The following is a 10648-nucleotide window of genomic DNA, read 5'->3' as shown; positions in this document are numbered from 1 at the left end:
TGGGATCCCGAATCCACGCAACGAGACTCCCCGGGATCATCTTGGTCTCGTTACCCACTCAGACACCAACGTCTTTACCCGCTCGGCCCGCGCCCCTAGCGCAAGCGCATAGAAAGGTGGTGAGACCCCGGCGTGCGGCTGGCGGGGCGGGCCGGGGCGGAGACCCCGGGCAGGTGGGGCTAGGCGGGGCGGGGTGCCGCTGGGCGGAGCGGGCCAGCTGTGGCGGGAGCGCGGGGTGCTGACAGCCCCGCGGGGCGGCGGAGCTGCGACGGGCAGAGGCGCGGGAGACGCAGGGAGCTGGAGCCGAGCCCGCACCCGCGCCGCCATGCCCTTGGCCTTCTGCGGCACCGAGAACCAGTCGGCCGCCTACCGGGTGGACCAGGGCGTCCTCAACAACGGCTGCTTCGTGGACGCGCTCAACGTGGTGCCGCACGTCTTCCTCCTCTTCATCACCTTCCCCATCCTCTTCATCGGTGAGCGCGCAGCGCCGGGAGGACGGGAGGGAGCGGCGGGGCGGGGGTGGCGCGCGCGGCCCGGGGATGGCGCGCATACCCGGAGGCCCGGCTCCCGGGGTCCCCGCTCAGGGTCCGCTGCCTCGTGTCCCCGCCCTCGCACCCCAGCTCATCTCTGAACCCGCGCCAAACACCACGGGCGCTCCCGACCCGGGGGATCCCCAAGTTTTGCCACCGCAGGGCCTGTCCTGGGAAGGTCGCAAGGGGGTCGCACCCAGAGCGGTGCAGCGGAACGAGCCGGGCCACCTCCCCCGGCCTGGCGCTATCACTGCAGCAGCTGGGCCCAGGGCGGAGCGCAGGCTGCGGCTGGGAGGCCGAGGTAGAGGCCCTGGAGCCCTGCGCGGCCCCGGGGCCCGGCCCGAGGGTGGGCAGAAGCCTCTCCCAGGGTCATGGTCCCTTGAGCTCCGGGCGGAGGAGACGGACACGAGAGTGAGGACATTGAATCCTCGTCCCCCGCCACCCCACCAGACTTGTGTACCCCAACTGCAACTTCTCCAACGCTGTGTGGAGCAGACATAGCGACCCCTTCAGCTCCAGCCTGCTTGCTAGAAAGTGGTCTACAAAGTTGGGCGCCTCTGACAGGGCAATCGTCTTTGCTGTGGTCCCCCTCCTCTCCCAAGACTTTGAATCTCCCAGGCCAGACAGCTCTGTCCGCACATAGGGTTCCCCTCGCTTCTTTCCCCCAGCAGTTCAATCACTTTAATTAAGAAAATCAGCAAATCTCAAAATTCACATACAACTTTGGGGAAGAAAAGAGAGATGGCCATTAAAACAAATTAATAAATTGCTGAACCAGGTCACTCTGGTAATCCCAGCACTTGGAGTTTAAGGTCATCCTCAGCTACAAAGGAAATTCAAAGGCCAGTGTGGACCACATAAGATCCTATGTCAAAAAAAAAAAAGTTGCAGAAGCAAGTTGCTAGTTATTGACAAATATAAACAATCAGAAGTAGCAAAGAAATAGGCAATGCACGCTCATGTGTGCATCAAAATTGACATGAGTCTTTGCCCTTCTGTTCTCTGTGAAATGGGTTATTTACCTGACAGTCTGTCAAACAAGAGATCAGCACTAGTACCTACTCAGGACCAGCTGCAGGTCCAAGCTTCACACTTGGACATTTGGTTCATATACTCAGCCTCCGGGGAGGGCCGGTGTGTGTATACACTCTCCCAATCCCCTCAGTTTTCCCACAGCTCCCACACCCTCAAGGGTGCAGGTGCTCTTCTCCAGACAGGCTTCCTACTCCCTGCTGTCTCCCCCTGCAGGATGGGGCAGCCAGAGCTCCAAGGTGCACATCCACCACAGCACCTGGCTCCACTTCCCAGGGCACAACCTGCGCTGGATCCTGACCTTCATGCTGCTCTTTGTCCTTGTGTGCGAGATCGCCGAGGGTATCCTGTCTGATGGGTGAGTGAGTGAAGACTCAGGAGACAGTGGGCCTGCTCCAGGGGAGCTTCTGGAAAGGCCCATGGAGACTCCTGCCTCCCACAAGCCAGTATCATTTGCTATTAAATCCAGCAACCCTTTGCCTTGCATAAAGTGTGCCAGACTCTAGACACATGTGAGACCCAGGGTCTGCCCTCATTCAGGAGGGTACAGAGGATGTAGATCTGTGCACCAGCCTCCTGTGGAATCAGTCTAGAACCTGCTGGAATGCTTCAGCTGCTGCGGAAGATGCCAAGCCTTTTCTATAAGAGACTGGGGTTGGGGAACAGCTAAGCATGTCACTTGCCCTTGCTGAAGGCCATTCCTTGGTTCTCATTGACTTAAAGGATGCAGTCCCTAGGTCTCTGGGCAGTCACAGTGGTCACTGCCTAGTCCCGCCTGCCTCTTTCTTCTCCCTACACCCACTGTCCTCTCACCTCTGCTACAGATCAGAGTGTTTGTTCAAATTTCTATTTGCAAAGCTGTCAGAAAGGTTTCCTGAATGTCTGGTGGGATCTGGGGTCTCATTTCTCTTTGTATTCACAGTGTAAGGCACATGAAAGCTCTGTAAGCATTTATTGAACCCTGAAGGATAAATAAAATCACATTACCAGGACGTGCTGTGGGAGGAGAGGGGAAGGCAGTGTTGGGAAGGTTCCACGGTGGAGACTTTGTAGCTGAGCCTCGAAGGAACAGGGGGTTCTGACAAGCAGAGGAATTAAGGAGAGGGAGGACTCTGGTACCTGAGGAGGAGGGATGGGAAGTGGACACACTTGGGCTAGAGCAGAGGTGTCAAGAGTGATATGTGGGTGCTACATGATTCAAGGCCTGAAGGAAAGCTGGGAATGGGGAGAGGGCCTTGGGAATGAGACTGGTTGCAGGTGGGGCAGAGGGAGGAAAGCTGACAGGGGTGGGAGGAGTGGAAAGGGCTGCGGCATTAGACACATAGAAGGGAGCCATTGGACTGAGGCTGGGAATCAGAGCTGGGCCCTGACAGGAGGACTTTGAATGGCAGGCTGTCTGGGTTGGAGTTGATCCACAGTTGCCAGCCCAAGAGAAATATCCTTAGCATAATACTTGTGGGTGAGAGGCTGAAGGTGTCCCAGGCAGATGGGAGCAGGGAGAGGTGGGGGTCTGGGTGAGGGATGACTGCAGTGAAAGATGGAAATGATATGTCTTCAGTGGGGGACAGAGAGGACATGAAGTGGCCATCTCTAAGGCACAGTGGAGGAACCAGCAAGGCACAAGTGATGCCTGGGGAAGAAGAGACACGGGAGAGTAACATTGGGCTGAACTGTCTAAGGTCTAGTCCCTCTGAGATGGAATCACTTTGTGCTGGGGTTTGGCTTCTGCTAGTTCTGTCTGGCTCCTGCAGCTGTCTCCAAGGGGATCAGGTCACCTCACTCTCTTAACCTCTTGCACTCCAGTATCCCCACATCCAAGTGTCATCAGTGATGTCACACCTTCTTGCCTGGAGGCAGTGTGATCAGAGTCCCCCAGACCAACAAGGAGACTAGAGAGTACTATTGTGAAGTGTCAGAACACCAATCGGTGTCCCCTCACCAGCACCCTTCCAAAGCAGCACACACTACAGAGCAAAGGGACTTGTGAGCCATCTGGCCAGAATTCTCTCCTCAGTTTATATTTGGCTGGGGATAGGAAAGATCCCTGATGGCAAAGAAGGGGGCCCTGGGTCTTCTGTTGATACTACTGCTCTGAGACAGCTATGGGACTTTGATAAATCACCCAGCCTTTGTGTCTTGTTTTCTCTGCACGTGAAATGAGCTTTAGAGCTCCTCACTTACCTGCTCGAGGAGCGTGAAATGAGAACCTGGATAGGGTCTAGAACCTAGAGCAGAGCTACCTGGGTGGGGGGTGTATGCGTCAAATGTTGGGGCTGGAAGGAAGCTGCCTGGAGACTCCCTCCTGCTGGCTGTCATCAGTCTTTACCCTTTGGCTGTACCTGCACCACAGACCTGCTCAGTGCACACAGCCCTCTCCTCTCTGGAACTTGGTGCAGCTCCATGGCTGGACCGTGGTTGTCTGGTCTTTGGGGTCTCTGCTCAGCAAGTGTGAGAAAAGACATGAAGGGGAGGCAGATGGGTGAAGTCACAGAACAATGGACTTCAGCCCTGTATTCACCCTGGCCTGGAGCAGCTAGGGCAGGGGCTGGATTAGACAATGGACTTCAGCCTGGATTTGATTCAGGGTAAGCCTCATTTGGTGACTAAGTAAAGCATCTTAAACCTATAGTGCAGCTACGTTCCACAGGGGATTATTCTGTGTGATTCGTTGGATTCAGAATAGCCAGAGCAGTGTATGTAACGAGAAAAAAAGATGGCGAGGAGGCAGGGAAGAGAAAAGATATATTTGAGGAAAGTGTTTTATGCCTGACAAATGTATATAAAACCCTTCCCTGACTTCTTTCTTAATTCATTCGGTACCATTCAGTAAAACAGCCAAGATTGATTGTAATAAGTGATAATGTGAAATATTGGTTCCAATTATGGCTAATGCTCAAATGTATTTCAACATGATTTCAAGTACAGAGGCAAAAGTTTCGAAGGCCCTGCGCAGTAATGGTTTCCCTCCTGTTCCCACCTCAGACACCCTCTGCCTTTACTCTCTCTCGTACCTCCTTTGTTAGTTTGAAGACCTTTTGCTGAGACTATCACCTTAAGGGATCAAAACAGTGCCATTGAACAAGAAATCTAGAAGTTGTCCCTTCTGGTTAGTATTGCAGTTCCGTGATGTCTTCAGGGACTCGGCCTCTCTCCATCATTCTGTACTCTTCTCTGTGGGTCAGCCAGCCCTTCTTCATGACCAGAGTGACTTCCCTGTTCCAAGTATCACTTAGGAAGGAAGGGGCAAGTGCCTGAAGGCTCCCACCATGCCTCATCTTTACAGAGATCAGCCCTACAAACTGTCCTTTACGTCTCCGAGTCAGGTTGCATGGTCACTCTCAGACAGACCAATCACTGGCAAAAGGGAATGGAAGTGATTGGCTGCTCAAACCAATCACCATCCATTCCCTGGGGGATGGATAACTATATTGCTGCTGGAGCAAACTTGGGGTTCTTTTCTCAAGGAGTGAGGGGAGGATGCTGTTTGTGGAACAGCCCATCCTGTGCCCCTCCAGAGCCCCTGAGACCCAGCACAGTGTTCCTCTCCACATAGCTTGCCTCCTTCTCTGTTAAAAAGCCCAACCTGGCATACCTCTCTCTGGAGCATTCCCTGGTTGCTTGCCCCCTCTTTGCCATCCCTTAGCCTTTAATTCATCTTCAGTAGCCCTTCCTTGGACCGCTGAGTCAGATAGTAGCTCTGGGCAGGTAGCCCCGCCCTATGCTCAGCTTCTCCAGGACAGGAGCCCTTGGTTCCCTGGATCCAACAGTAAAGTAAGGACAACACTGAGGCAGGAGGTTGAAATGTGCCCTCTGGGAACAGAGGGTTCCCAACATGGCTACTGCAGAAATAGTCTGGGCAGTGCTTAAGAGGTTGCTGAAGGCTCTGTTGCCTGGGCCTTTGGTGCTAAGTTAAGCCGTGTGTCTTTTGCTGTCTACAGGAAGGGTGTGATTAGGCCAGCTAAGGCACCTAGTGGGGAAGCTGAGGTCTAGGAAGAGGCCCTGGCTCCCTATGGGGATTTCTGCCAGGCCCAAATCCAGTCAGCCCAGATGCCTCTGTGAGTCAAAATGGTAGAGTACCAGCTGGTAGTCACTGCTCCCAAATGCCAGGGAGGAGAACAAAGCCATGATCTTGGGGATGTTACTTAGCCAATCTCTGCCTCAGTTTCCTCCATCATAAAATGGGGAGACTGAGGGCCCATGTCATGGGCTTAATGAAGATTAAATGAGTTCTTGTTCATTAGGTACTTAGAACTTCTTGGCACAGGGCGGGTGCTAGCAAACACTGACTGTCACCAGCAATGTCAGTACAGCATCTGGGGATGCTGCCAGTGCTGACCTGTGCTGCCCATGTTAAATGGGGCTGTCGCTGAGTTAACTGGAATGCGTAGGCCTCTATGTTGCTCAAGGGGCCCCAAGACAGGAACCCAGCTGTTTTCACTCCCAGAACCCAAAGAGAGGGCTGTGAACGCCAAAGCCTCAACCCTGAGCCCTGATCACATCACCTTTTGGACCCTGGGCCTCTTGACATGTTTGTGTTATAAGCTGGGCCCGGCCCCCAGCACATGAAGAGGTGCTATAGTTATGAGCTGAGGTCCTCTGTGGGCAGAAAGCCTGGGCTGCTCTGATGAGTGCTGGCCACATTCATACCCTCTCTCATTCTCTGTCTTCTGTTGCAGGGTCACTGAATCCCGCCACCTCCACCTGTATATGCCAGCTGGGATGGCATTCATGGCTGCTGTCACCTCTGTGGTCTACTATCATAACATTGAGACCTCCAACTTCCCCAAGCTGCTGATCGGTAAGACCTTTGTTCCCTCAGCTAGCATTTACTGAGAACTTACTATGAACCAGGCACTGTTCTGGGCTAGGGATTCAGAAGTGAAGAGGTCTCTGCCTCTGTGGTGTTTGTGGTCTGGTGGAGGAGACAGACAATGACAGTAAATAAACCAAGGAGAGGTGCTGGGGATGCTGTGCAGAAAAGCAAGTTGGGTGCTCGGAGGAGAGTCATGGGTGTGGCTCTCTTGGGTGGTGTTGGGGGGTGGGGCATACAGAGGCCTTGTGACAGGAGCGTGCTTGAAAGTGAGGCCGGCCGGCATGGCTAAGCCCAGCGAGCAGGGGCACTCATACAAAGATGTGGGTTGGAGTGCCTAGTGAATGGTGGCACTGATCATCCAGATGACCCTGGGGTAGGAGCTGTGAATGAGATTCTGGGTTTCAGTCATGCTAGATTTGCGTCATCACTTGAGACCATTAAGTCCAGAGTCAAGTGGGAAGTTAGTTAAACAAATTAAATATTCAGGGGGTCAGCAATGCGGGGCAGAAGATACACATTCAGTAGCTGTGCGTTTATGGATGATATTTAACTCCTGAGCTTGGGTGAGGTCTCCTGGAGAGAGGAGAGAAGTCCAGCCTGAGGTTGGCCAACTCTTAGGTGCTAAGGAAGAGCTGGGTGCTTGTAGCTTCTGACATGAGCGGCTGGGGTCCAGCCAGGCTGCCTGCCTTTGTGGAACGCGTACTGTGGGCTGGGCTCTGTTTTCCACTCCCTGCGTGCATTGCCTTCTTGATTTCCACAGCTGCTCTGTTAGTGCTCTGGTGCTCCTGTGTTGCACACACACATGAAACAGGTTTAAAATAATACCAGTAAACATTCATTAAGCATTTCCTGCATGCCAGGCTCTGTCCTAAGCATAATAGTAACTCATTTAATCCTGTGACCCTCATATGAGGTGGGTCTCATTACGGTTTCCCCTTCACAGAACAGAAAGCTGTAGCTCAGGGATTGAGTGACTTGGGCTAGTCTAACACAGCTACTCAGGGCACACAGCCAATATCGGGCATCTGAGAGGTCCCTAGCTGCTTCTGAGACTTAGCATCTGAGGGTCCTTACTGCCAGAGGTGCAAATGCAATGATTTGTGGTCTGCAGTTGTTTGCCTGTCTATGGCCAGGCTCTGCCTCTGATGGTGTGTCAGTAAGTCAGTGGTTTTCAGGAGTCACAACATCTAATGGACACTCGAGTCTAGAACACTCTGTGCTCCATCAGTGACTTAGCCTCATTGTCAGGAGGCAGAGGGTGTTTCCTAAGTTAGTCATAGGTCCACCTTCTCTCATAAGGTTGGATCTGGGCGTGGTCAGAATCCTCCAACCATGCTGCTTACCCCCAGAACCCCATTGGAGTGGGTGTGGCTGGGGCAGCAGCTGGAAGGGCAGATGCTGGCTTCAGGACGCAGAGGCCCCACTGTGGTTTCTGAAGCTAGCACTCATCTATAGAAACTCCCCCAGAGTCCCCAAGCACCCTATTGGCACCAAGAGCCTGTTTTCTCATTCTTCAGCAAGCACGCAAGGTTCTGTCTTCAAAGCACAAATCACCACCCATGGGTGGAGCCACCCTTTCCAAGGAGCCAATGACTTCTTCCTTTCCCTCTGTCCCCCCTGGTTAGAGTTTTGCTCCCCAGGAGGAGCTCCACAGAGCCAAAATTTAGCCATCAAAAGGGGATGTTGAACTGTAGAAATAGGGGACCGTTAGTAGAAAAGCCAGCCCTTGTGGAGGCCTGTGTCTGGTCACGTGCCTGGAGTTCCACAGACAAGTGAACCATAATGTGGCTTAGACTATCCCATGAAACATAATCCTGGGGCTCCAGGTCACACTACGGAAATGTTCTGTGTTTGATCTGAGAACCAGACCTGCATGAAAGGAAGACTGCTTCAGGCAGAGGTAATGTGTGAAGGGTTTTTGAGACAAAGTATCCTTACGTGGCCCTGGCAGTTCTCAAACTTAAGGTTCTCCTGCCTCAGCCTCCTGGCTGCTTTTTGGGTTTTAAGTGTCTTGTCTATGTGTGGTAACATGTATATAACATAGTATTTACCATCTTAACCATTAAGTGTACAACTTGTGATATCAAGAGCACTTACACTGTGTGCACCCTCCTCCAGGACTTTCCATCCTCCCAAACTGAAGCTTTAAATTCATTGAACACTATAGGCTTCCCTTTCCCCAGGTCCTGGTCGTCAGTGTTCTGCTTTCTGTCTTTGTAAATTTGACTACTCCAGGAATCTCACAGAAGACACTTTGTCCTCGTGTGACTGGCTAACTTCAGTTAGCATGATTATTCAAAGCCCTCTGTCCACATTGTAGCATGTGTCAGAATTTTCTTCCTTTCCAAGTCTGAGTAATATCCATTATATGACCATGCTGAATCTCGTTCATTTACCTCTTGATGGACATTTAGGTTGTCTCTATTTTTTGTCTCTTGTGAGTTTGTTGCTGTTGCTGTTTTGACTTTCATTTTTGTTTGCTTGTTGGTTGGTTGGTTGGTTGGTTTTTTGAGACAGTGTTTCAAGTAGCCCAGGCTGGGCTTCAAATGAGCTATATAGCCGAAGGTGACTTTGAACTCCTGGTCCTCTGACTTCTACCTCCCTAGTGCCAGGATCTCAGGTGTGTCACCATGCCTGGCCTTGAGTCTTGGGAACAGTGCTGCTGTGGTCAAGGGTTTTTTAAAGGGTCTTCAACATGATCGTATGTATGACTTTATGGAGGTTGGATTAGAGTAGAAGAGGGGAAAGGGGAATGGAGGCTTTGGAGTTGGTCCAGAAGAGACACGATAGCAGCCTAGACTTGGTGGTGGCCTGTGGATGGAGAACAGTAGGTGGATTCAGGAGATTTGGGTGTAAAATGCACAGAAATTGGCAATGGTAGGAGTATGGCACTGAGGGAAAAGACTGAAGAGAAGAGTTGGGATGTCCAGAGCCTCCATCTTTCCATAGACATGCTCACACCTGCTGGCCTGGCTCCCTTCTCACGGTCCGGCATCAGACACTTGCCAAGTGCTACTGAGTCCAGCCACAGATGGGAGCTTGGCACTGAGGAAGAGGATCACAGAAATAACCTCCAGGCTTTATCTGTGCCCTTGTGGAAGACACTCGGGCTCTTTGAGCCTCAGTTTCTCATCTAGGCAGGAACAGTTAGTCTTCCATGCCTAAGTCACTGGCTTGTTGTAGAGATCTGAGCAGACCACATCTATTGAACATGGGGCCAGATCACAGAGGCACATTTGCAAGTCTCCACCCCAGTAGGGAAGAACGAGGTTCTAATACATGAGAAAGAATCCTTGTGACGCGTGGCCAGCCATGGCATCCAGCTGCGGATCCCTGTGCCATGGGGAGCAGGGAACATCACCACCATCCTGATGGCTCCGTGTCTCTGTCCTCATACCCACCACACTCAGCCCTGACCATATGGTGAGGCCCGATGTCTTGACCTGCTTCCCAGCCTACAGCCAGGCCAGGCAGATCTCAGCTTTGTTCTTAAGAGATGGCCTGACATCTCAGGAATGGAGGTCTGGACCAAGTCTCCTTTATTTGCTATGGTTGGGACTGGAGGAGCTGGGGACTGAAGCCTGCCTTACTGTCTGTTGTCAGTAACAAGCAGGGCTGGGGCTGTCAGTGGCAAAATGCCCCCTCCAGGGCCATTATACTAGCTGTGTTGAGGTTTGCTGTTACACAAGCCAACAGTGGTTTGTTGGCAGATTAGGGGGAAGGGAGAGAATTTAGGACACAGTCCACCCATGGCTTCTGAAGCTGACTGCCCCTAATCTGAAATCCAGAGATAATAAAAATGTCAAGCGCTGTTGCCCAAAGAGCAGCCGCTGTGCCCAAATTCCCTGGGCTAAATGCTTTCTATGCACTGCTCCCAACCTTGCAGTAGTGCTGTCATCGTCCCCACTGAGGGATGAGGAAACTCGGGTCTAGATGGGTTACAGTGTCAGTGTGTCCATCTTTTGACATTGGGACAGGTTGTTGTTATCTACAAAGTTCAAGCTTAGGAACAATGTAGTCGATTTACACACATACACATACACATACACACACACAATCCTCAATGTTTTAAGTAAGTTTAGGATTTTGTGTTGGACCATGTTCATAGTTATCTTGGGCCAGACGTGGCCCATGGACCACAGGTTGGATACACGGGGTGCTATGTGACTTACCCAAGGTCATCTATGTGTGAACCCAGATGTGTCTAGCTGCAAGGCTCCACCTGTAACCACTGTACTTCACTGTCCCACAGTACTGGGGCTCACTCTTTGCC

The 10648-nt window shown here is 52.1% G+C and overlaps 1 protein-coding gene across 4 annotated transcripts in view; it reads left to right on the top strand.

The window, feature by feature from the left end:
* The first annotated feature begins 234 nt into the window (after nt 1-234).
* The window catches only part of Abcc8 (ATP binding cassette subfamily C member 8), a 73927-nt gene continuing 63513 nt past the window's right edge, over nt 235-10648 (top strand). For all 4 annotated transcript variants that reach the window (XM_008833386.2, XM_008833384.2, XM_008833385.2 and 1 more), the window contains exons 1-3: nt 235-473; nt 1779-1920; nt 6239-6360. In XM_008833386.2, the coding sequence (XP_008831608.1) occupies nt 326-473; nt 1779-1920; nt 6239-6360 (412 nt within the window). In that variant the 5' untranslated portion in view covers nt 235-325. The remainder of the gene's footprint in view (nt 474-1778; nt 1921-6238; nt 6361-10648) is intronic.

This window comes from Nannospalax galili, unplaced genomic scaffold (genome assembly GCF_000622305.1).
Source record: "Nannospalax galili isolate Female #2095 unplaced genomic scaffold, S.galili_v1.0 scaffold1857, whole genome shotgun sequence".
Lineage (NCBI taxonomy): Eukaryota > Metazoa > Chordata > Mammalia > Rodentia > Spalacidae > Nannospalax > Nannospalax galili.
The sequence above is the reverse complement of the archived record's forward strand: the minus strand, read 5'-3'. Positions and strand labels throughout refer to the sequence as shown.